The sequence below is a fragment of the Equus przewalskii genome, chromosome 2, assembly GCF_037783145.1.
Source record: "Equus przewalskii isolate Varuska chromosome 2, EquPr2, whole genome shotgun sequence".
Lineage (NCBI taxonomy): Eukaryota > Metazoa > Chordata > Mammalia > Perissodactyla > Equidae > Equus > Equus przewalskii.
In genome coordinates, this window is record NC_091832.1 from 39798016 (window position 1) to 39822608 (window position 24593).

Consider the following 24593-nt stretch of genomic DNA (forward strand, 5'->3'; position numbering starts at 1 on the left):
AGACGGGTGAGGCGACGGCCCGTGTCACATGACGGTGGAGGCACGGCTTCCAACGAGACCACTGGGCGCGGCCATGTTGGGGGCGGAACTTCCGGTCGCCGCATGGCCGGTTTCCGCCCTCTCGTCCGGCCCCCTTAGCAACCTGACACCCGCGCCGCGCCCCTCCCCCGCACGTGTCTCCGCGGCGGCGGGTCAGCAGCGGTGGACGCGCGCGTTCTCAGTCACTCGCGACCGGAGGGTGAGTGACGGCAAGGCGTGGGGTCCCCGGGGAGGGAGACCAGGGAGCCCGGGTCCACCCCCCCGGGGGCGGGGACTTTCTTGTGGGCGGGGAGTGATGGAGGCCGGCCCGCCCCTCTAGGTCGGGGAGGGGGGCTCCCACCCAGTCTGCGCGTGCCCGCCGCCGGACTAGAGTAATCCCCAGTGGCTGTCAACCCCAGCGAGCCCCTCAACCCTGAAGCGAGGACTCACTTTCGAGCCCAGGCCTGGATGGAGGAACCTCTGGGATGAGGCGGCCCTCGGACAGGGATGGTGACCCAGGTCCCCCTGTCCTCCCGGGCCTGGGGCCGCATCCCCGCCCCCGCGGTGACCCAGTGACCTGGTGACTCAATTCTCGGCCTTCAGCCACCTTTCCTTTTCCAGCCTCTTAATCCTGCCTCCCCGCCGGCAACCGGAGGAAGAGTGTGGGCCGCTGGCACTGCTGTCCCCCGTGCCCACCTGGACCCTGCTGGGATTGGTGGGTTCTGTCCCCCCACCACGGCTCGGTGCTTGAGATAGGTTAAGTAAGTGGTCCGTAAATGGCAGAGGGTTATTTTGAGAACGGAGTGACAGCACCTAGCCAGTTGGCACTCAGGGAGTACTGGCTGTTATTACCCTGTACCAGGCACTGGGGATACCACAGGCAGAAGACCGGGCCCTGGTCTCAGAGAACTGGGCATGGGAGGGGAGACGAACCTGTGAACCCACAATTACAACCCAGGGTGTTAGGGGAGCCAGCTTAAAATGGATAAGTAGTGGCACGTGGAAGAAGGCTTGTGCCTGGCCCGTACTAGGAATGCAGTAAGTCTTTACTGAACAAATGAAAGAACAGATAGTTTGTAGGTGGATCAGCCCCCTCTCTGTCCTTAGCTTTCTTCCAGCAGATAATTAAGGCACTCTCTTAAATTCAGGACTAAGGACAGCAAGGCTGATCTTGACACTGTCCCCTTTCTCACTCCCAATGGCCATCCCCGCTGAGAAACGGGAGTTTTAGGTCAGAATCAAGATGAGCATCCCCTATAGGGAGAAAGCATTGGCACAAGTGTCTTTAGTCTTGTTTCGACCCCTTGACTTCGGATGTACCAGTGTGTATGTGTGCTTGAGCGTGTTCCGAGGGAGCAGATTCCATCCGTTCTTCAAGAGTCTAGGACCCGAGAATGGTCAAGAACACCGACTTAGCAGTGGATGTTCCCTGAAAGGAATGAACGTGGCGGAGTTGTTCCTTTAATGCTCCATGTCACCACTCGCCAGATTTTCACTACTAGAGGAAGTGTGTTTGCATATTGCTGTGCAAGAGTAGTGTTTGGTTTTGTTTTAGAGTATTTGTCTTATTTTCCCCACCAAACTGCCCAATGGCACTGTGCCCACGGTGTGTAGTCGCTGTGGTTCAGGGCTCTGTGTGTGGTGGCTGTGCAGTTACTGTCATTACTTTAGCTGACTTCAGTGGTGTGTATAAGGAGAACAGCCCAAAGGCAGGCCCACATGAGACATCCTTTGTTCTGAGCTGGACATAAATTCGTGCCCTTACTGAATTTGGGTCTGGCTACTTTGGGAACTCAGCCACTGTCTAGTTCTAATCCCTGAATGGTCTTTTTGGAGTAACACGAACTCAGGAGGAATCTGGCTGCTTTGCCAAGCCCTCACCCCTGCCATCTTGCACACAGACTGTTCTAAGTAACAGGAGATGTTCCAGGCGGGGCCAGGCTGAGCAATTCCTTCTTCAGAGAGTGATCCAGTAACACTGAATGTCTGTTGGCCTTCTCTGCACCAACCCCTGCAGTCTCTGGCCCCTGAGTCCCCCTCCTTCCATCTGCCTGCCTTCGACAGCTAGAGCCTCAGCCCTCCCTCTTGCCTGGAAGCCTTTCCTCCGCCCCCTTGCGCCGCCCCCAGCTCAAGGCTCTTCCTTTGTCGCAGCTCCGCCCAGTCGGGACACACTCGCTGGGGAAGTTTCTTCTTTCTTCCCCACTCACTCTGGGGTCTAAGCTGGCGGAGATGGACCATCCAAAACCCAAGGTCCTCCTAGCCAGGCACTGCTGCCCCTCCCTAGGAATGTGGGCCTCAGAGGCCGGCAGTGTGAGGTTCTCTGTGCCGCCCTCCATCAGGTAGATGTCACCGAGGATCCGTGGGCTGAAGGAGCATGTTTCTGTGCCGGGTGGGGGCTGTCGTACGTGGAGCCAGGCAGCAGTGGAGGGCAAAGCTTTGAGTGAGGCAGCACAGACAGTTGTAACTGTGGCATGCAGAGCCACTGGGTGGGGACATTGTCCCCCTTACCCTCACCGGCCTTCTTCCTGCGTGAAAATGCAGCAACGCTCACTTGACCCTGCCACCCTGGAGCTTGGCTGCCTGCCCTCTGATGCCCCTTGCCCCCACCCCGTGCAGCAGGAACCGGGCCATGGTGAATGAACCCAGAGGGAATGGTGGCCCCATCCCCCGCTCGGATGGCAGCAGCAGTGGCAGCGAGAGCTCCAGAGATAGTTCAAGATGTTCCACCCCGGGGCTGGACCCCGAGCGGCACGAGAGACTCAGGGAGAAGATGAGGCGGAGGATGGAGTCTGGTGACAAGTGGTTCTCCCTAGAATTCTTCCCTCCTCGGACTGCCCAGGGAGCTGTCAATCTCATCTCAAGGTGAGTTGATGTAAGATTAAGAAGGAGGGTCAGAATGGGGCAGGCAGGGGGAGAGGGTGCTCTGTCAGCCCTGCAGCTGGGCTGCACTTTGACCCGGCAGAAAAAGGCAGCCAGAGAGGGTAGATGAGAGCAAAGGCGGGGTAAATCTTCTGATCTGCAGCTTCTCAGTCGTCTGTAAAAGTCTCTGCAAGCGTCTGGAACTTTTAGACACACTTCAATGGGTTAAAAATGTGGATTCTCTCAAATTGCATTGTTTGGTGGAACTTGGGGCTGGCCGGTGAGCACAGTTAGGAAGTCACAAAGTAGCGGCTTGGAGAACATGTTCAGCAAGTTAGGAATTTGGATTATGCCTCTTGAAATCTAGAAATGCCAACCGCATTACATTAGCACACTATGAATTGCAGTTCCTTTGTTAAAGTTTATGCTTTTTACTATTAGCGTTTCTCATGTGTTGCTCCTAAGGTTTTCAAATTTAAAGGCGCAAGTATGTTTCAGTACACGTGTTATAGCTTGTAACACAAGCACACGTGCACACCCTTGCCTCTCGAGTCTAGTTCAGGAACTGTGGCCTTGCTCTATGGGCTGCTGGCTGCTGCACCGGGACTGGGGGGCAGCGTGACAGAAACTTGTGTCTCCTGACCCTCTTTTATCCTGGTCCTGGAATGAGCCTCTGTTTGCCACTCTGAGCCTTCCCTGAACCCTTGACCACCGAAATGTCTTAACTCACCCAAGGTAATAAATGTGCAAGCACTTTGCAAAGTCAGACGTGCTGCTCTCACACAAAAATGGGTGCATTGTTGTTACATGCTATCTGCACAGTAATGGTGATCATCATAATAGCAGCTCACATGGCCTGAGTGTTCACTGTGTACCAGGCACTGTTCTGAGAGCTGTGGAGCCGTCTATCATAATGTTTCTATAATGTATTATGAAGTAGGGGCTGTCCTCTGCCACAGTTTAGAAATGAGGAAACTGAGGCTCCAAGAGATTAAGTAATTTTCCCAAGATCACGCAACTAATAAGTAGCAAAGCCAGGATATGAAGGCAGGTTGGTCTGATTCCAAACTCCACAGTTACAACTGTCTGTGCTGCCTCACCCATGCTTCTCTAACTCCCAGACCCCATGGGGAGGTGGTGAAGGGGGGTGTGCTCCCAGGAGCCCCTCTTCAGGAAGAAATTCCCTACAGGTTTGACCAGATGGGGGCTGGTGGCCCCCTCTTCATAGATGTGACCTGGCACCCAGCAGGGGACCCCGGCTCGGACAAGGAGACCTCCTCTATGATGATTGCCAGCACTGCTGTGAACTACTGTGGCCTGGAGACCGTCCTGCACATGACCTGCTGCCGCCAGAGCCGGGAAGAGATCACCGGCTATCTGCACAAGGCCAAGCGGCTGGGCCTGAAGAACATCTTGGCGTTGAGGGGAGGTGTGGAGCCAGTGCTCTACTCTCTGGGCTCTTGCTTCCCTGAAGGCCTCTTCTGTCCCTGGAACGGTCCTTTCCTTTTCTCTGGGTCCCACCCCGAGCATGCTCAGGGTCTCCTCCTTGCCAGTAGCATCAGTAGGCCTTGTGGGTAGTGAGAACCATGGGCATCGCACAGATGGAGCCGCCTCTTGACCTCGACGTAGGAGTTCAGTCGGGAATGCAGCTGCTGCCTGATAACCCTCTGCCCTGGCTGCACCGAGCTTCAGCCGTCGCTGGCTGCACTCAGCTCTTGGCCCAAAGAGTGCAGTTCTGGCACTTGTCCCAGGAGTGAGAATAGCTGCTTATGCCTCTGGTGCCTGCTGTCATTGGGCCACCCAAGTATGGGAAGAGGGTCCTGATGGGTGTGATCTTGTGGCCTCATGCTCCCCACCACAAGACCACTTCTCACTTGAGAGGAGTAGAAAATTCTCCCAGGAGGCGAGAACTCCAAGAGGGGAGAGTGAGCCATGGGTTTGGGTGAGGGTGCCTGAGCACACCCAGGTTTGAGAAGGGAAGGGATCTCAGACGCTCCAGGGTAAGCGAAGAACAGCTGCTGTCCCCTGTTCACCACTGCGAGCACAGTGCCCACAGGGTTGGCGCTCAGTAAATGCCAGGTTGGCCGCTGCCTTCCCTCCCACTGTTTACCGAGTGCTGTGCTAGAAGGAGGAGACACAAACTTCGATAATAGGAAGGCTCTGCCTTTGAAGAGCTCACAGTCCTGGGTGTAGAGCTAGGGAGAAGGAACAGAAAGGCTATGTGGAGGTTGGGTGAGACCAGTGACTGTGCCCCCCACCAACTCTGCAGACCCTGTAGGTGACCAGTGGGAAGAGGAGGAAGGTGGCTTCAGCTATGCTGCAGACTTGGTGAAGCATATCCGGAGCGAGTTCGGTGACTACTTTGACGTCTGTGTGGCAGGTGAGTGGCTGGAGCGTCCCAGCGGGTGGGGACGGAGAGGGGAAGGAATGAGACGCACGGAGAGGCACGGAGAGCCCGCCAGTATTCGTTTCAGGACCCGGTAACCCAGTGCGCCACGGCGGGCAGCCTGTGCCAGGTGAGGGAGGTGCAGAGGTGAATTAAACGAGGTCCTCACTCTCATTCTGTCACCGCCTCTCTCCCAGGCTGCCACCACCCCTGAAGTTTTTCTTCCTCTGCCTTTTCATGCTCTTAGCCTACTTCCCAGCCCTATTCTTCTTCTTCTTTAAACAAAAGGGGGATATTTATTAAGATTCCAGGGGGCAGGGAACCTCAGAACCCAAGGTCCGGAAACAGCATCTGTCCTCACAAGGTGCTGGAACCAGCAGCAGTCAGAACCAAGGCCCTCCCTCATTCTCTCTGGAGCCAGAGTCCCCCGTCTCTGCCTCCCACTGCACATCCACTCCATGCTTAGTCTGGCAGACCGCATGGGTATGCTTTCCCACATATGATCGGCCACCTGCTCCTGAGTGCACGTGGTCAGTTCCAGCCGATAGCCCAGACTGCTTGACAGGTCTGTGTCAATTCCAAATTCTCAGGAGAGAGAGTCGGATCGGCTCAACTCTAGTTCCATTGGCTACAGCCAGGAGGCAAGGTTCACCTGCTGGAAACGGATGGGGTGGCCTTCTCTCTTAGCCCTGCTCACGGGGATCAGGCCTTCAGCTTCTCAAATGGGGCCTTGGGTCTGGTGAGTCAGCATGTGCCAGGAACACAAGAAGTCCAGGGAGTAATTTGGCACATCATCTTAGCATGACAATTTTTCTCAAATATTTTGGGGAAAATCATGTCATATTAAAACAAATATGGCTACATTATGGTATAGCATATCAAAGTGATCTGAATTTAAAAATAATCCATATGGTTTCAAGGAAATCACTTTTATGGGTCACTTTGGGCCTCGTCCCAGGCCCCATGTGTGTGTCCACTCTCCTCAGTCCACAGGAGTGTTTAAGTGGATAAGTCTGGGAGGCCCTGGTGAGGAGTTAGGAATACAGCAGGCGTTTCCAGCTGTGTGATGGTTTGTGGCTCACATGGCCACAATCCAGTCCCTTGGGGAACGTGCACATGTGGTGCGGGCAGTGGATGGTTGCGAGGGGCAGCCAGCAGAGCTGTGAGCGGCAGAGGCTGAGGGGTTTGGTGCTTTGCTGGTCATAAAGTGGGTGAGAAAGAGGATAGGGGCTTGGAAAGCATCACGCTGGCCAGGACAGAATAAGAATATAGTAAACTGGGGAAATCCAGATGTAATTAATGCTGGACTTGTTTAGTGATATCGAGGTTTTAAAGCTATAGAGTTTCAGCTAGTAAAACCTCTTTGTTTCTGAAATTCCTGCTGGAAAAATAGGCTTGCTATTGAAAGTGCGAAATCCTGGTGCGTACTCCTCCTGCCCCTCACCCTGGAAGCAGTAGTTTTTACATCTATTTTTGATGACTTAGGGTTTCTTAAGAACGAAACTGCCTTATCACAGCAAAGCAGCTTGGCTGCCCTACAGCCTGGCCCCGGGGTCTGCCCCTTCCTGGCGTGGGGTCCGCCCTGGGCTCAGGCTGAGGAAGCCTGCACCTTGCCTGCAGTTTCATTCAGGCCTGCAGTCTTCCTGTGCAGTGAGGGCTGCTAGTAAGTTCAGTCGTTTGGGGAAGCAGTCATAGAGTTCATGGAGCCACTGAGGAGCCTCCGGGCCGTCTGGTCCAGCCTGCCCTCCCAGACAGTTCTGGAACCCCACCTTCGGCATCCCCGGCATGTGTCCCCCCAGCCGCCCCAGGGTTTTCACACTCCAGGCCCTCCTTGCTCTGTGGGGCTGCTCGTTCCATGGTCAGGCCGCTCTCTGCCATCAGAAGCAACACAGTAAGACTAATAACGAGCTCGGCTGAGGGGAGTCCTTTCCCCGTGACAGACCTCGGAGCATTCTCTCCGTTCTTTGCTTCAAGCAAGACGTCTCTGCTTTCTTCAGTTCTTCCTCGTGTAAAATGGTTTCTAACTTTTCACTGTCTTGGACCCCTGAGTAATTTCAATGGTAATTAAAAGCTCTGTTATAATCCAGTGCCCAGCCTCAAGCCCAGTGGCCAGATGCTGCCCGGCCAGTGCCGAATGTAGCATTTTCTCTTTGCCTTGGCCACAGAATGTAGGCCCCATTTGCCTGGCTGGTTGCAAGGGACATGAGGCAGGACAGGGTGGGGAATTTGGAGCAATCCACCCCGTCTTGGGAGGGTGGCTCTAACCCACTTCTCACAAAAGGTCACGTCCAGGGTCGGGGGCATGTCAGCTGTGAACCCAGCCACTCACTGTTTCAGCCTGTCCATGCTGCAGTGGTGGAGGTACAAGTCTGGAACCCCTGAGGCAGAGAACTCTCTGTCCCCAGCTCTCTGGTTTCTTCATCACTCACCTTGAGCAGGTGGAAGCCAAACTCTCCTACTGTCATCCCTATTGGCAGGTTACCCCAAAGGCCACCCTGACTCGGGGAGCTTTGAGGCCGACCTGAAGTACTTGAAGGAGAAGGTGTCTGCAGGAGCCGACTTCATCATCACTCAGCTTTTCTTTGAGGCTGACACGTTCTTCCACTTTGTTAAGGCTTGCTCCGAGATAGGCATTACCTGCCCCATCCTCCCCGGCATCTTTCCTATTCAGGTGAGGGTCCCAGGAGGGCTAATGGACTCCTCCTACCCCGTCCTAGCACAGGCCAGGGCCCGGGGTGCAATGCCGAGTTCATGGTAAAGTTCTTCTCATTAGATTTTGCATCAGACAGATGCTCTAATCCTTGCAAAATGCCACTGCATTTTGGTTACCTCTAATTTCTCCCCCAAAACAGCAAAAGTACCTGTCGGAGGTGGAGGGGCTTGTTATACCTTTGGCTTACTGACAAGTGTCACTAGAAGGGATTAAATCTCTCATTTAAATTGTGGTCATATTAATGTTTCCCAAACTTGGCTGTCATCAGAATCATTTGATAAGCTTTTTTCAAAAGATGGATTTCCAGGTTCTATGCCCAGAAGTTGTTTCCCCCACCCCGAAAGTCCCAGTACCTAGTTGTATATCCTAGTTGTAAGTCATTCTAGTTTCTCTCTGTGGGATGCTGCCACAGTATGGCTTGATGAGTGGTATGTAGGTCCACGCCCAGTACGCAAACCAGTGAACCCCGGGCCTCTGAAACAGAGTGCGTGAACTTAACCACTCGGCCATGAGGCCGGCCCCCCAGAAGTTCTGATTTAAGAGATCTGAGTTGGGGCCTGGGAATTTGTACATCACATCTTAAGTTTTACTGGTGATTCTGGTGATCACTGGGGCTTGGGAAACACCGGGTTAGATGACCACATGTCATCGATAAAGACATCTAGGGGCTGGCTCAGACCGCTGGCAGGAATGCTGCGGTCAGCTGCTGTACTCTGCAAAGAGTGGAAAAAGCAGGCCCGGGCAAGGTCCTCGTACAGTTTGGTCTGACTTTCCTGGGTCACTCTGTGTCGCACTCCACTTGGCCGGGAGACCTTGTCGGTGGCGGGAAGGGGGAACAAGTGTTTAGGGTGAGCCGGGCTGGGAGACGGCCCACCGCCCCCTCGTGTCTTGCCCAGGGCTACCACTCCCTTCGGCAGCTGGTGAAGCTGTCGAAGCTGGAAGTGCCGCAGGAGATCAAAGACGTGATCGAGCCAATCAAAGACAACGACGGCGCCATCCGCAACTATGGCATCGACCAGGCCGTGAGCCTGTGCCAGCAGCTGCTGGCAAGTGGCTTGGTGCCAGGCCTCCACTTCTATACCCTCAACCGTGAGGTGGCCACCACAGAGGTGCTGAAGCGCCTGGGCATGTGGGTCGAGGACCCCAGGTGAGGCCAGTTGCCCTGACTTCAGGCGGGGGAGCTACCGGGGAAAGCCGGGTGGGCGGGGAAGTCAGAAGTCATAGAATGATCATGCCCGCGTGGTGCTGGCCACCACGGGGCACAGAGGGATGTCTGCACCCTAGCGGCTCCCTTAGGATTCTGGTCTCGGTGGGAACTCCACATGCAGCTTGACATTTGTGAGTCAGAGCGAAGAACCAGGCTCAGCGTTGGCCCGCTCCTCCCTGCTCCCTCTAGCCAGCCCTTACTGTTTCTGTGTCTGTTCTCACCCAGGCGCCCCCTGCCCTGGGCTCTCAGTGCCCACCCCAAGCGCCGGGAGGAAGATGTCCGTCCCATCTTCTGGGCCACCAGACCCAAGAGTTACATCTACCGCACCCAGGAGTGGGATGAGTTCCCCAACGGCCGCTGGTGAGCTCTGCAGACGATCCGTTGCAAATGGATCCTGTTTCTTGGGAGGAGGGAGGCAGGAGTTCACGTGCTTCCGGTTGAGCCCTGGGAGGGGGAGCGACAGGATTCAGAGCCGTGCTCCCTGGGCAGGCGGGTGCGACTGTCCGTCTGCAGGGAGCCCAGGGTCAGGAGTGACCTCCTGGCGCCTCCTCCAGGGGCAATTCCTCCTCGCCCGCCTTCGGGGAGCTGAAGGACTACTACCTCTTCTACCTGAAGAGCAAGTCCCCGAAGGAGGAGCTGCTGAAGATGTGGGGGGAGGAGCTGACCAGCGAGGAGAGCGTCTTCGAAGTCTTTGCCCACTACCTCTCGGGAGAGCCCAACCAGAACGGCTATAAAGTGAGTGGGGCTGAGGTGGGATCCCTGGGGACCTCCCCCGCCCTGGCTCCCCATGGGCCAGACCACAGGGTGGTGACTTCCCCGCCCTCCCCACCCTGAGCCTCATCTTTCCGTGTCTGGACGTGGCACCTCAGCAAAGGGAAGGGTGAGTTGGGGCGTCCCCACCTAAGGGTGCCTGGAAGGGGCGTTAGAGGCAAAGACAGGCTGGTCTCTGATGGGGCTCATGAGAGGGAGAGACCCAGGGAGCCAGATCTGATTGTTGCCCCAGCTGGGCTCCCCCGCTCTCCCAGGTGACTTGCCTGCCCTGGAATGATGAGCCCTTGGCTGCCGAGACGAGCCTGATGAAGGAGGAGCTGCTGCGAGTGAACCGGCAGGGCATCCTCACCATCAACTCCCAGCCCAACATCAATGGGAAGCCGTCCTCCGACCCCGTCGTGGGCTGGGGCCCCAGCGGGGGCTATGTCTTCCAGAAGGTATGGCAGGGACTCACAGGGCTACCCCACCTTGGCCGGCACCCCAGAGATGGGGGCAGAGAAGCCTTCCTCTCTGGGGGCCCTTTGTTCTGAGGGGCAGTGGATCGGGGACGGAGCTCAGGCTTTAAGTCAGATCTACTCAGGAAGGCAGGGCTCTTGACGGCTCTGAGCCTCAGCTTCTCTTATGTAAACTGGGTCTATGTCCTGTCATGTTCTGGGGATGGAAAGTGACAAAGCACATAAAGAGCCTGGCCCATGGGAAGAACATGGGAAGCATTCGCTAAATGGGAGCTGTTATTACCCTTCTGAGCCGACGCCTCTCCCCTAGGGCTGCTGAGTTAAGACTGCTTTCTAAACTGAAGCCCTGGGCTCTGGAGTTGGAGAGACCTGGGTTTGAGTGCCAGCTCGCTGTTTGCCATCAGTGCAGCCACCTTGCCCAGCTGCCCTGAACCTAGTCTCCTCATCCGTAAAATGGGGACGGTGGTGCCCACCCTGCAGTGTTATAAGCCTTATAGCAGATGAATTTAAATAAACCCAGCATAACCCCCCCGATTGACTCTTGCTGCTGGAAAGGCCCTCGGTGTCATTGTTACACCTGGCGAATGGGGAAGACAGGACACGTCAGGCCTCTCTCACATGCCTTAGCTTGTCGGACTGGGCCTCCTCGACAGCTTCTGAAAGGGTTTCTCCATGGAGCCTTCCCCAGTTGGAAGAAGGGTGGCAGATGGCCCTCGCACGTCCAGAGAGAGAGATCTTCCATACCTGCTCCCCTCCCTTTGCTTATGTATTTTCCAGCTCCACAGTTCATGATTCCAGCCATGTGGTCACCACTGGTCCCAGTGCCTTAAGTGTCCTGCCACATGTGTCTGTGTGGGTGCCTCCCTGTGATGGTCGGGAGGGCAGGCAGCTGGTGTTTCAGGCACACGGCATGCTCAGCAGCACACAGAAGGCATCCGGCAAGGACTTGGGTCGTGTGACAGGTGCCGGCCTCTCTCCCACAGGCCTACTTAGAGTTCTTCACTTCCCGCGAGACAGTGGAAGCGCTGCTGCAGGTGCTGAAGAAATATGAGCTCCGGGTCAACTACCACATCGTGGACGTGAAGGTAGGCCAGCTCCCGGGCCCGGGCCAGGCACCGTGCAAGACAGATACGCAGACAGAGCCAGGCCCCTGCCCCAAAGAGCTCCCGGCCTCATGAGGGAGACCATCAGGGGATAATTCAGACTCGGTGTGAACAGAGAGTAAAGTTCAATGTAGGGTGCTGGGGACCCAGGAGGCATGTCTAACCTGAGACGGCGAGGAAGGCTCTAGCAGGGGTCCTGTGGCCTGAATCTTTAAGGACAAGGAGGAGAAGGGCATTCCACGGAAAGGGCAGAGGGCGTGCAAAGGCATGTGCTGCACAGCCTGCGGGGGCTCTGCTGAATGGGGTCAGAGGGAGGCTGAAGTGTTAAGCAGGGGCCAGGTCCTTGTCCTGCTTGGAATTTGTTTTTTTCCGTACAGGCCAGAGGGAACCTTTCCCAGCAGTGGAATGACTTGGCTCCATGTTTTCTTTTAGGCAGGTGACAGAGGACAGCTGGGGCCGGAGAAGACTAGAATCAGAGGGCCTTTTAGTCTGACTAGCAGAGAGCAGTGAGCTAGACATGAGGGGACAGATTGGAGAGTGAGCAAGCCGAGCTGATGGGGACGCAAGAGAGGAAGGAGATGCCCAGGACGGCCTCTAGGTTTGGGGCTCACAGTTTGCACCTCACAGAGCTGCAGAGCTAGGTGGGGTGGGCAGAGGGCATGGAGCAGAGCGCTCCCGTGAGTTGAGCCCCCCAGGCAGGCAGAGGACTGCAGCGTCTTTGCCCCAAGTCTGCTCTTACCCCACGCGCTCCCCTCAGGGTGAAAACATCACCAATGCTCCTGAGCTGCAGCCCAACGCCGTCACTTGGGGCATCTTCCCTGGGCGAGAGATCATCCAGCCCACGGTGGTGGATCCCATCAGCTTCATGTTCTGGAAGGTAAGGGGGCCGAGAGCGGGCCTGCCCTGCCCACCTCAAAAACCTTGGGCAGGCAGTATGGCCGGGACCCCAGTGTGGCAGGAGGCCATACCCCCGGGGCTGGCAGACTCGGCCTTCCCAGCTGCACCCTGATTCTGACTCATGGTATTTATTTCTGGGTGTGGGGGGGGGGAGGTGACACTAGCAGTAAGTCTTGTTCTATACCTGGAAATGTCCTGTTGGGCAGCGGCAGAGGCCCTTGGGGCATGGAGCCCTGACCCAAGGGCAGCTCTGTTAACCTTGCCTGTGTGTGTGTGTCTGTGTATGCGTGTGTGCCTGTGTGCCTGTGTCTGTGTGCATGTGGATGTGCAGGATGAGGCCTTCGCCCTGTGGATTGAGCAGTGGGGCAAGCTGTACGAGGAGGAGTCCCCGTCCCGCATGATCATCCAGTACATCCACGACAACTACTTCCTGGTCAACCTGGTGGACAATGACTTTCCGCTGGACAACTGCCTGTGGCAGGTGGTAGAAGACACATTTGAGCTTCTCAACAGGCCTGCCCCGAATGAGAGGGAGATGGAGGCTCCGTGACCCTGCACTGACACCCTTGGCTTGAGGCCACCTGTGCCGCCTCCGTCCTCCCCAGTCCTGGTTCTCCTGAGGACTCCTATTCTTCTTCGTTTCTCCCCAAGCCCTGGCCTCCACTCCCCCACAGCATGATGGCAGCTAGACTGGAGTGAGGCTTTTGGGCTCTGGCTGGACCTGAGTCAGCCCCATGTGGAGCCCCATGTTCCCTGCTCATCCCAGAGCTTGTGCTCTTTCGTGGGGAGCACCTCCATCCTGCAGAGGAGCACGGTGGGCGGAGCGCCATCCTCCCTGAGGGGAGGAGACCGGTTGTTGGGTGAGCCCTTCCGCCAGGGCAGCCCCTAGGACCGGCCTGGGACTGCAGTGACCTTGCACTTGGGGTCTGCGGAGGACAGGCAGAGCCAACATGGGCAGCAGGCACTGTGGTTTTGCAGAAGAAACATGGCGAAGCGAAGGTGCCGCCCTCTTCTGCATCCAAGACGTTGGTGGCTGGACACTGCCTCCCTGTGACCGAGGGACAGACCCCTGCCCTGCCTGCCTGCCGCCTGCACGGCCCCAGTCCTGCCCGGCGTCGGGCTGACCCCGGCTAATGCATTTCTTGCTCAGCTGGGTTTCCCCTTTCTGCAGTGCTGCTGCTTGGAAGTGTCATGTCTGTATCCTGGAGGCTCGAGAGAGTGCCCCTCAAGGGTTACAGGCGTCTGAAGCCCTGTGCCTGGTGGAGCGAGCCCCTGGCCATGAAGGAATACCCAGCCCATTACCGCCAAGGGCTGGGATGCGGTCCCCCCCAGCAGGCTTATTTCTTCCTGGCCTATTTTTGAGGTGGGATCCCCTCCTGCCAGCTGCTCCCTCCCTTCTCTGCACCCTGTCCCAGAAGCTGTCCTGGCCTTGCTCCCCAGGAGTCGGCCCTCAAGCCCCGCTGCCCAGGGGCGGTGACTGGCAGATGCACATAGCTGATCCCTGTCCTCGTCCCTGCCTGCTGGTCTTCGCTGGCTCAGCAGAAGGAGGGTGGGGCTGGACGTCCAGAGAGCAGCCTGACGGCAGAGGAGGCGGGCGCAGTTGTGAGCGCGTCCTCTTCCCTTCCTTCCCCGGTCGGGCGGGCTGGGGCCAAGGGGCAGCTTTAGGAGAGACTGAGCAAGAGAAGCAGCCAGGACTATAGAGGGCGTTTTATTGTCCTTTGGAGCTCCTGGGATGGGTGCTGGCCTGACAGCCTCGCTCCCCGGGGGGTGGGGCATGGTGCCTTCGCTGGGAAGGCTGGGCTCGGTTTCTGTTTTTCTTTCCATGGGAACAAGTCACAGCTGCAGCTGGGCCCCCTGCTCCGCCCCAAGTCCAGCACACTCAGGGGCTTGGGCAGCTTCCAGCCTGCTCCCAGGGCTCCTGATGGCTGGCTTGCTCAGGGGTCTCAGGCTGCCAGTGGCTCCTCTCATCAGGTCCCTGGCTGCCAGGTGCTGTTGCCACTTCTCAAAGGCCTGCAGTCAGGGAGGGGGGAGCAAAGGCAATCTGGCTGCCGGCTGAGTCTGTGTTCTAAGTGCTGGGCTAACACCGTGCCCAGCTCCCTCTGTCCCGGGGGAATAGGAGGCCCCTCCCTCCGCCCCAGGCCAAATGCAGGGCTTGGAATAGACCTGACTCGTGATCTAGGAAGCTTTGCTTGGAGCACATAAATGAGGGGGTGCTCAGACCCACACCCTGAGCCAGCATGGGTGTCAGATGTGCCACAGGCCAAGCCTTGTTCCCAGACTGAGTGATGGGTAGGACTGGCTGAGCACATGGCCACCAATTAAACCAAGGGCTCTAGAGTCCAAGCTGTCTTCTCTACCCGAGCTGATCCCTCCCTGCAAATGGAGAGGCCCTGGGGTGGTGAGCAGGGAGGGCCCACAGCCCGGAAATGTCCAGGCGGCCTACTGGAGGGTGGCGGCTGCCCCCCAGTACCTGGGAAAGGACCCAGCCGTCGCCTTGCTGCTGTAATCGCTGAGCCACCCGCAGCCGCAGGACCCACCTCCGCCACGTTCGCCAGGCCCATCTCAGGTGCCACTGCAGGAGCTACAGGGACAGTTGGGAGAAGGCCCCGAGCTGGGCCTGCTGCTGCCTCTGGCACCCGCGCTCCCCGGCAGCCCCAGCTGCTCTGCTGCCTCTCCCCCTGCAGCTCTGCGGCACCAGGATGAAAGGGATGTAACAAGGCAGGTGTCATCTGAGGTGCCTTAAAAATGCAGATTCCTGAGCCTGTCCCCCAAGGGTTCAGATGTGGTCCGTCCAAAGACCAGACTTTGAGAAACTTTGTTTCTAGGGTTTAGGGTTGAGGTGGCAGATCAGTGTGAGGGTGGGGAGGGGCTGCCCCCACTCACCAGTGTCCGAGCCAGCTGTTCTGCCCCCTGAGCATCTACCCAACGCTGCCATGTCACTGCCAGGCGCCTGGCCTGCTGGGTACCCTGGAGCCGGCGAAGCAGTGCCTCAAGCTGCCAGCGTTGCAGGTATTTCCTCCTGTGGGGAGAGGCCCTGGTGTGCATCTGAAGGCCAAGAGCATCACGACCCCTTCCTGACCAGGAAAAAGGGCAGAGCCATGGGCCTGCTCCTCCAGGATCCTGCAGGGACGAGGTCTGTCCAGAGAGGGCCCAACTCCAGCTGTGGCTCAGGCAAGCCCCTTGGCTCTGTCCCCACCCCAGCCACCCCACTCACGCCACACAGCTGCTCTCACCCCAGCCGCCTCTGATTGTCAGCCTCGCCTTTGCCCTTGAGGGTGCCGGTCTCAGAGCTGCAGCCCCCTCCTGGTCCTGTAGGGAGCCGATTCGGTGTCCAGCTGCTGTGTCCAGGCCAGTGCAGCCAGAGCTGGAAGGAGTGGCAGAGGGGAGGCTCTCTGTCACCTGGAACGGAGTGGAGTCAAGAGGTTAGCACATTTGTGCAGGAGGGCAAAACCCTCCCTTAGTCCACTCCTAGAAGTTGAGGGCAATGAAGAGGGGTGAACCTTAAAAGCTGTTGAGTTAAGCATGGTGCCCCCCCCTTCCCCCACGTCTGCCCAAGCCTCCAGTGGCCCTGGGCTGCCACCCAAAGAGAAGTAACAGGGCAGGAGAAGGGGTAATGGTTTCTCAAAATGGCTGAAATATTCCAGAAGAGGAGATGGGTGGGGAAACACAGTACATTAGTCCCCTGTATCCAAGGGGGTACATTCCAAGCCCCCCGGTGGATGCCCAAAATCGCAGATAGTACCAAACCCTGTACGCTGTGTATACTGTGTTTTTTCTCAACATACATACTTGAGGTGCAACAGCAAAACTAGCACAAATTTCTTTTTCTTTCTTCACATTTTCATAGAAGATTCATCCTTTATCCATAGATCTTAGCAACCTCAACGTACCATTTGTTTTCTTTCTTTATTAAATTGAGAACTTTCTCTTTTTCACTCAGAGGAAGCACTTTACAGCTTCTCTTTGGCATATCTGAATTGCCAGCATCCTTGCACTTTGGGGCCATTAGTAAGTGACATAAGGTCTCCTTGAACACAAGCCCTGCGATCTGATCTGATACCTGAGACGGCTAAGTGACTAATGGGCTGGGGGTGTATACAGTGGGTACTCTGGACAAAGTGATGATTCACCCTGAGGGATGGGGTGGGCCTACACAAGATTTCATTATGCTGCTCAGAATGGCACACAATTTAAAACTTATGAATTGTTTCTTTCTGGAATTTTCCGTTTACTATTTTCAGATCGCAGGTAACTGAAACCGCGGAAAGTGAAACCTCAGATAAGGGGGACTACTGCAAATACATAAGATGGATTTGCCAAGGGCTTGAAGCTGATTCCCAGACCCTTGAGGGCTGGTGACCTCTCACCCTGCACTTCAGACATGTGGCCCCAAGGGCAGGTCTCCTTACTTTGGGCCCAGGCCATTTCTCTCGGCTTGCTCTGTCTGCAGAGGCTGTGGTGCTGGGTTGAGCCAGGCAGCATGGGCCCTGTGGCCTGTGGACTGCAGCTGTGGGTCTGAGGGAACACCAGAGAGGAAAACCTGAACCAGTGGTTTGGATCTCCTGGGACCCAGGTGACCCGGCAGGCTTCCTTTCCCACCCTGCCCCTGACGGACAGTGGGGCCTCCTACTTGTGTGTGCGCAAGTGGGACGGTTCATGTTGCCCCACGTTCTCCCGCGACCCCCGAGGCTCCCAGGGGAGACAGAAAAGGTGCCCAAGAGCAGTATGGCCATCAGTACCCACCACTGCCTCTTCCCCCAACCTCCCATGTGGCTGGAGATTCAAGCAGGGGGGTGGACCAACAACAGCTACCACTTGTGGGAGCTTACCTGTGCCAGGTACAGCCTGTGAGGTGGGTGTTACCCTCCTCACTTCAGCTTTACAAAGTTACGTGGCTTGCCTGAGGCCCCACCTCTTGGGAGTGGTCTGACTCCAGAGCCAGAGCCCCAGCCGCAGGGGCTAAGGGACTCTGCCACCATGAGATGGCAAAATACCTGCTCGCATCCCTAGGTGAGGGCTTCCTGTGGTAGACAGGCGGGGCTGGAATTCAGCACCCCAGCTACCATCCCCAGCATTTGCTTCCGGTTTCTACAAGCTTCAGTTTCTCCATCAGTACGTGGGATCCCTGCCTGCCTTTGCTGACAGGCATGGACTGAAAGTGTTTATAAACGTACTCTGAAAATAAAATTGTCTTGTAACACAGATCTAGGAATAAAATACCCTGAGACCCCAGGACCTGCCCTAACCTCACAATGCAAGTGTGTATTCTGCAAGCAATCAAAGTTAGTCCCTCTCAATTCCATTAAAAAAACACGTCAATCTTTTTTCTTAGAATCTTTCTAAAGTCCATTATGTACTTCCTGGCATTTTGAAATAGGGTTCTTGAGGATGCCAGTACATCTTTAGGAACACTACGTGACCTGCCGGTGACTCTGGGACCGTGTGTCCCCCAATGACATGTCCCTAGACTGCCAGGCAGTGTCACTTCCTGCGCTTGGCTTTCACTGTGGCCTCTTCCCTCCTAGGCCGTCAAGCTCTTGTCACCATTTGCTGGTGTCAGAACTAACAGTTTCTGGCCTGGAGAGGGGCTTGCAGTTATTTTTTGCTAAAGAGAGTTATGAAAGAAAGGTTTCGTTTATATTTTCTGATTTTTCTGTAACAAGCATGTTTAATTTTTCCAACAAAGAGGAGAAGAATTTTACAAAAATTTGCTACTGTCCCCATGTCCCTATCTGGATCCCAGACTGCACCATGACATGTAATGAGTTTAGCTGCCTGTGTCCCTAGCCGACCGTGACCCCAGCACTTGTCTTTGTGGCGGACCTGTGCTGGGCTGGCACTCGGCAGGTGCTTAGGAGCTGTCTGCTGATAGACCGAAGTTGGCTGTCTTCCAGAGCCAGGAGGCTGTCCCGAGAACAGGGTAGGGGTGGTGTCCACAAGGCCGCCGGGCCCCTGGAGAGGCATCCAGCCGTGGGCCGACACAGGCTGATTCTGAGGTCCCCAGGTCATTTTTGGACCTCCCGCCCCACCTGCACCCTGCTTCACCTGCTGCCACGGGGCTGCAGCGTCGATCACCACCAGGAGGCACCCTCTGCTGGCCAGGCTGGGCCAGTGCCTAAGGTCGGACCTGGGCCGGGGGTGGGCTGTGCTGGCCTCCCGGGCCCTGGACGGTGGTTCCAGCCTCACTCTGAGCAGCGCTGTCTGCCACTGGGCCCAGTGGGTCCGCAGGAGGTGCCTGGGCCCAGCCTGCTGGAACTGGCTGATGGTGGCTCTCTGGACACGGCCCTGGGCTGCTGACCGGGCCCAGGCCTCCAGGACCCTGGGGGAGAGGGAGGAACTCACACCAGAGGCCATCAGGGCCAGGACTCTCTGGCAGCCGTGTAAGGAGCCCTCCCCAGCCCTGGCCAGTGCCTTGCGGGAAGGGGACCTCCAGACAAAGCCCCCAGCCTGGGTTCCTCCTCCCCCTATCCCTCTTCTGGAGAAATCAGGGTGAAATGGGCACGGAGAGCAGCCGAATATCACACAACAGGGACAAGTATCCTATTTAGAGGAGAGAGAGAGGGCAGTCCTTCCCTCACAGGAACCCTGGTTTATTGAGCACTTGCTGTGTGTCTGGCCCAGGGCAGGCCCACCCCACAAGGCAGGCCTGTTATCTTCCTCTGAACTTTAGAAATAGAGACTTGCCCAAAGAGGGGTCCACAGCTGGAAAGTGCAGAGCTGGGATCTGACCCCAGGACGAGCTGCAGTGACCAGGACCGCCTCTCCCTTTCACCCCCAGCCTCCTGGGCCCTGGCAGAGCCACCACATACCCTCTACTCCTGCCCCAAACAAGCTCAAAGGCCGAGCTGGATGCACAGGGTGGGGCCACCCTCAGGCCGCAGGCACCCACCTGGCGCTCAGCTTCCGGGCAGCGTGGGCTCGGCTGAGCCTGTGTAGGCGGGACTCACGCACCCACAGCGTCCAGCACAGGGCCACCCAGGCCTGGGCCCGAGCTCCCTCCTCTGCCTGCTGGCGGGCCTCGCGGCGCTGGTCCAGGGCCACTCTCCATGATGTGAAGGCCTGATGGGCCTGGGCCTTCCTCAGCTGCCTGTCTGCCCGGCCCCCCTGAGCACAGCGTCTCCACTGGGCAATGGAGGCCCGGGTCACGCGCTGCTCCTGTGCCCAGGCTGCGGCCACTCGGGACTCCTGCCATGTGACAAAGGCAGCCCGCAGTGCCCGTCTCCTCAGGCCATCCTGGAAGGCTCGACACTTGGCCTGGAGCACACCTGTGTCTCTCACAACTCCACACCAGGCCTGGAAATGGCTGCAAGACAGGAGCAGAGGAGGGGCCCCAGTGGCTCTCAGAGTCAAGAGTCACATTTGTTCAAAATTACACCTTCGAATCCCCCACACAGTGCCACAGGTTATACACGGTTTGGCATACACAACCCTGTGCCTTAAAAATGTATGGAGCAATGGGTAACAGGTGAAAGCGCTGGCTGTCACCTGGGAGCCTCGACACACGCACTCCGGCTCACTGGAGGTTGTGGGTTCAAGTCCCAGCTCTACCAGAGGGACAGCCATGCCCTGCCTCCCCTCACAAGCCCACTCCAGGGCAGGAGGTCAGTGGGGAGGACACAGCTCCCAACTCCCTGATGGGCCAAGAATGTCTGATTGTCTATGCCGTTCAGATGCGAAAGCACAGAAGTCAGCCACTCTGCGGTCAAGGGTTCGCTGTCCCTGTGGGGACACTGTGAACGTTTGCAAATTTGTAAGTGAACTTGGGAGAAAGCATCATCGGTCCCTCTGCCTTTAATACGCGTTAATGGACTGTATACGTTTAACTAGAACACCTCTATTTAAATTGAGGTTTCCCTCTCTTCCTGCAGCCCGTGTACAGAATTCCCGTGTGCTAGGACTCCTCAAACACCACACGGTACTGGAACCCACGTTACGGTGGCTGTTTGAGGGGTTGACTTCCCTCATCTTAATACTATCCTCTGAAACCAAACGACTGACCTGGCCTGGAGCTGGAGCCTCGGCTTGTCAGGGCATCAGGTGTGGCGAGGGGCTTAGCATCCCCCACTCCCCAAAGCAAGCAGATAATGGAAGGTTGGTGGTCATGGCTCTATGGCTCCAGGCTTCATGCCCCCATCTCCGAGGTCCCAGGCCTCCAGCCTGGACTGTTCCAGAGCCACAGAGGCCACCCAGCTGCCCATGCCCTGGGCTCTCTCCTTGTTTCTCCGAGGTGGGGATGACCCTCGCCCTCCCACCCCCAGGCCCACCCACCTCTGCAGTAGGAGCTGCTCTGGCTCAGCCACCATGTGTCTCCGACGAGCTGTCGCCTGCTGCCAGCCTTGGAACACGGCCCTCCGCAGGCCCTGGAGGTGGACCTGCACCCACCTCTGGTACTTCTGATGCAGGAACTGCTGCCCTGTGGTCAGAGAGATGCTGAAGTGCCACTGGGTGCTCAGCTGGCCTTGCCCCTGGGCCCCAGGGTGACCGTGGGCCCCCGCTCAGCCAGCCCTTTGCCCTGTACCCACGTGGGAACAGAGGAGGGCACCCTAACTGGCTGGGTTAAAATGCTTCAGTTACAGGTGTCCTATTGCTGACCAGGCCAACCCAACTCATAGACGTTTTTTTGTTTTTTAAAATTTTATGACGTTTGGGAACCAGGAGAATTCATGTAAAAATCTAGATTTCCAGCTTTTCTTTAAAAATAGAAGGTCTGGCAACACTGGGCCAGCATTCCTGGGTAACTAGGCAGCTGGGCTGGAGAAGCAGCTGTCCCAGTGGACAGGACATGAACTTTCCAGAACAACCAAGTCCCTACCCGCCAGCCCATCGATAGGATCTATCTGTGTAGGGGGAAGCCTCTAAAATGGCCCCCAATGATCCCGCCTCCTGTGCTGGGCTCCGAGGGTGCCATGACCCAGCGCTCAGACCCCTGACTCCCGAAGGCCAGGCGAGGATGACAAGGATGAAGATGAAGAAGAAGATGAGGGTGGTAACCCCTCCTAGGAGCTGGCTTCTGAGCCAAGCACGTTGCATGGATTGCCACAGTCTCCCTGGGAGGTGGGTGCTACTGTTATCCCCAGGCTACAGATGAGTAAGCTGAGACTCAGACAGGTTAAGTAGCTTGTTTAAAGTCCACACAACCAGGGAATGGAAGAGCAGGGGCATGAACCCAAGACTACAGTGTCCACGACCCCAGGTTCTGCTCTGCCACCCCGGCCCTGGGTGCACCCTGAAGGAGGTGCCATTGCTGGACTCTGCGCTAGGGGACACAGAATCCTGGGTGTCCCTGATGGGCCCTGGCCCTTCCCCCACCCTCAGTGCCCCATCCCAGGCCCCAACTCACTCTGCCAGCGGGAGCGCCAGCGGCACAGGGCCTCTCGCACCCGTCTCCGGCCCCGCTCCCGGGCCCACTGCTCCGCCTCCTGCCACTGCGCCAGCCGCCGCCGCCACAGGCCCAGTGTGGCCCTGCAGCTCCGAGCCCAGGCCCAGCGGACAGCCAGCTCTCTCTGGGCCCCTTGGGCTGCTGCCCAGCGGCTCCAGCCAAGGAGGATGCTGGGAAGGGGAGCATCCACCCTGAGGATGGTCACTGCCCCCCAGGGCCGGCCCAGACCTCCCTCCCTCCCCTCAGAAGCAGGAGCTTGGAGTGACTCTTCTCCGTTTGCGTCATGTGAGGAGTGGGTTGCTGGGGGCTGGAAGGCTTAAACGCTACTCTGAGCGTCACAATAACCAGCGGTGGGAATAAGATGGGACCCCAGACCCCTAGTGCCAAGTCCTGTGCTCAGCCACTAGGGAGAAACATTGCTATGAACTGAGTGCTATGTGCCAGCACTGTGCTGGGGGTGCACGTGCCCTTTCCTCACTAATTCCTATCGGAGTGAGTACTAATATTACACCCATACAAACAGAGAGACAGAGGCACAGAGAGGTTAAGCAACTTGCCCAAGATCACAGAGCCAGTGAGGGGCAAAGCTGTGATTAGAACCTAGGCTGACCGACTCTCAGGCATTGTGCCACGAATGAATAAATGAATGAACCACAGCTGTGAAATCTCTGGGAGAAATTATTACTCGGTTGAGTGCACCCCCCCCCCCCCCGCCACCTCCCAGCAGGGCAGGTGGGAGGGCAGGAGGAGTTGAGAGGATCTGAGTCTGGAGGCAAAGACCCGGGTGGGAGGGGGAGACCTCTGGGAAGCAGACCCCAAGGGGATGCTGCTGTGAAGGTCAAGGATCGATGGGAAAGGGGCTGTGGGGAAGCAGTAAATCCACAGAGTGGTGGGCAGCACGGCTCAGCAGCCCTGGGGAGGGGCCCCTACCGCCTCTGAAGGGGGCTCTGGTGCCACCTCACTGCGCCTCGGGGCTGCTGGCACCGCCCCTGCTGCCGCCCGGCCGCCCACGGCAAGCTCCCCCCGAGGCTCTCCAGGAGGGCGGGGGCCCTGGACGCCTGGGGAAGGAGGTGTGGAGTCCTGGGTCCTCTGCCCTGTCCCCAACCTCTCCCCCTGCCTGCCCCCTACCTGCCCATCCCCTCCCCCTCCCCATCCCCTCACCTCCTCCAGCGAGCTGCCCTGTGTGCTGCAGCCCAGCGAGGCCTCCCATCCCGGGATGCCGCCCAGCGGTTCTGGGGCAGAGGGGGTCCTGGTGCTGCCTGACGGGGTGCCTGGACCCCACGCCCTCAAGCGCCACCTCCTCAGGATGCGCTGCAGCATCCGCCGCCTCATGCCCTGCAGGAAGGAGCTACAGGAAGGGGCAAGTGAGTCCCTGGGCCCAGCCTCACACCTGCTGGGGGTGCTGCCAAGCAAAGTGGGCCCCTGCAAAAGAGCGGAGCTGGAAGGTGCCACCAAGTGCCAAACACCAGGCTGGAGCTCTGCACCATGGCCTCCTGAACCGGCCGCACGCTGGGATGGCTGGGGGTCTGAGAAACACTGATGCCCATCAGGGTCCCACCCCCAGAGGGGTGAGTTCATGGTCTGGGTGCAGCTTGGGCTTCCCGACTTTTCCTAAGCTTCCAGGATAACTCTCCTGAGCAGGTTAGGCCCGTACCACCACTCTCCCTGCATCACCTGGCTGAACCCCCTTCGCCCTCTGCATCACCTGGCTGACCCCCTGCCTTACCCCCTGCATCACCTTTCTGACCCCCACCTCACCCCCTGCATCACCTTTCTGACCCCTGCCTCGGCCCCTGCATCACCTGGCTGACCCCCCACTCGCCCCCTGCATCACCTGGCTGACCCCCGCCTCACCCCCTGCATCACCTGGCTGACCCCCGCCTCGCCCCCTGCATCACCTTTCTGACCCCCGCCTCGCCCCCTGCATCACCTTTCTGACCCCTGCCTCGGCCCCTGCATCACCTGGCTGACCCCCCACTCGCCCCCTGCATCACCTGGCTGACCCCCGCCTCACCCCCTGCATCACCTGGCTGACCCCCGCCTCGCCCCCTGCATCACCTTTCTGACCCCCGCCTCGCCCCCTGCATCACCTTTCTGACCCCTGCCTCGGCCCCTGCATCACCTGGCTGACCCCCACCTCACTCCCCGGGTGGGTGGGGGCCGTGTAGCTGATGAAGGCTGGAGCCAGGCCCCAGGCCCAAGGACTCCAGACTCAACAGCCCACATGTATAGTGACCACATCAGGACTTCTGCCTAGGCTCAGTTATAGATAGGGAAACTGAGGCCTGGTGAAAGGTCATTTCCCCAAACTCCAAACAGCAGCAGACCAGGGATCCAAACACTCAGGCCACAGGGCAGCCCCAGATACACTGCAGGGAGACATCAGCTGTGCCCTGATTCCCAAAGGCCAGAGGATGGATGGGGGTGGGGGGAGAGCTACATTGCAAAGGATCATGGTGTTCCTGGAGTTCCAGGGGTGCATTAAAAGAGACTGAGGGTCCAAGTAGACCAAGTGAGTATGGAGATGATGGATGCTAGGAATGTGGCTTTCAAGGACAGGATTCTTAACCCTGCAACTGCTGGCTTATGTTGGTCCTGACACCCATCGGGGAAGCTGGCCCCTTGTGAGCCTCACCACTCCCCCTACAACCTACAACCATCAGCCTGGGCTCTGAATCCCAGCAATGACCATCTAGTGTAAAAGCAGCATCAGGAAGGTCTCACCACAGGGCCTTCCTGCTCCTGAGTCACGGTGTGACTTAGAGGAAGCTGCTCGCCCCCTCCGAGCCTCAGCTTCTCTGGCTG

The 24593-nt window shown here is 57.6% G+C and overlaps 2 protein-coding genes across 12 annotated transcripts in view; one reads left to right on the top strand and one right to left on the bottom strand.

The window, feature by feature from the left end:
- Positions 1 to 14746, top strand: MTHFR (methylenetetrahydrofolate reductase). 8 transcript variants are annotated; one of them, XR_011537566.1, is made up of 14 exons: positions 123 to 238; positions 640 to 733; positions 2635 to 2880; positions 4068 to 4306; positions 5147 to 5257; positions 7741 to 7934; positions 8873 to 9123; positions 9409 to 9543; positions 9738 to 9918; positions 10209 to 10391; positions 11393 to 11494; positions 11945 to 12110; positions 12270 to 12389; positions 12741 to 14746. XR_011537566.1 is itself a non-coding variant. In XM_070610791.1 (13 exons), the coding sequence occupies exons 3-13, from the start codon at positions 2648 to 2650 to the stop codon at positions 12957 to 12959; spliced, it is 1968 nt and encodes a 655-aa protein (XP_070466892.1). In that variant the 5' UTR covers positions 1 to 238; positions 640 to 733; positions 2635 to 2647; the 3' UTR covers positions 12960 to 14746. The 8 variants fall into 8 exon arrangements, 5 of the variants coding, with proteins under 5 accessions (XP_070466892.1, XP_008520247.1, XP_070466894.1 ...); XM_070610791.1 differs by lacking the exon at positions 11945 to 12110 and having other exon boundaries at positions 1 to 238; XM_008522025.2 differs by lacking the exon at positions 11945 to 12110 and having other exon boundaries at positions 68 to 238; positions 640 to 779.
- Positions 14102 to 24593, bottom strand: part of C2H1orf167 (chromosome 2 C1orf167 homolog) — a 19444-nt gene continuing 8952 nt past the window's right edge. For all 4 annotated transcript variants that reach the window (XM_070610787.1, XM_070610786.1, XM_070610785.1 and 1 more), the window contains 11 exons: positions 22950 to 23136; positions 22719 to 22846; positions 21750 to 21958; positions 20678 to 20822; positions 19299 to 19712; positions 18455 to 18728; positions 16777 to 16924; positions 15643 to 15808; positions 15293 to 15428; positions 14880 to 14990; positions 14102 to 14419 (listed from right to left, as the gene is read on the bottom strand). In XM_070610787.1, coding sequence (XP_070466888.1) covers positions 14243 to 14419; positions 14880 to 14990; positions 15293 to 15428; positions 15643 to 15808; positions 16777 to 16924; positions 18455 to 18728; positions 19299 to 19712; positions 20678 to 20822; positions 21750 to 21958; positions 22719 to 22846; positions 22950 to 23136 — 2095 coding nt within the window. In that variant the 3' untranslated portion in view covers positions 14102 to 14242. The remainder of the gene's footprint in view (positions 14420 to 14879; positions 14991 to 15292; positions 15429 to 15642; positions 15809 to 16776; positions 16925 to 18454; positions 18729 to 19298; positions 19713 to 20677; positions 20823 to 21749; positions 21959 to 22718; positions 22847 to 22949; positions 23137 to 24593) is intronic.

What these genes read in the sequence shown, in the direction of transcription:
- MTHFR (XM_070610790.1), top strand. Translation starts at nt 2,248, where the DNA reads ATGGACCATCCAAAACCCAAGGTCCTCCTAGCCAGGCACTGCTGCCCC. An exon ending in ATGTGGGTCGAGGACCCCAG is followed by an intron (nt 9,124 to 9,408) that starts GTGAGGCCAGTT and finishes GTTCTCACCCAG; the next exon opens with GCGCCCCCTGCCCTGGGCTC. An exon ending in CCAACCAGAACGGCTATAAA is followed by an intron (nt 9,919 to 10,208) that starts GTGAGTGGGGCT and finishes CCGCTCTCCCAG; the next exon opens with GTGACTTGCCTGCCCTGGAA.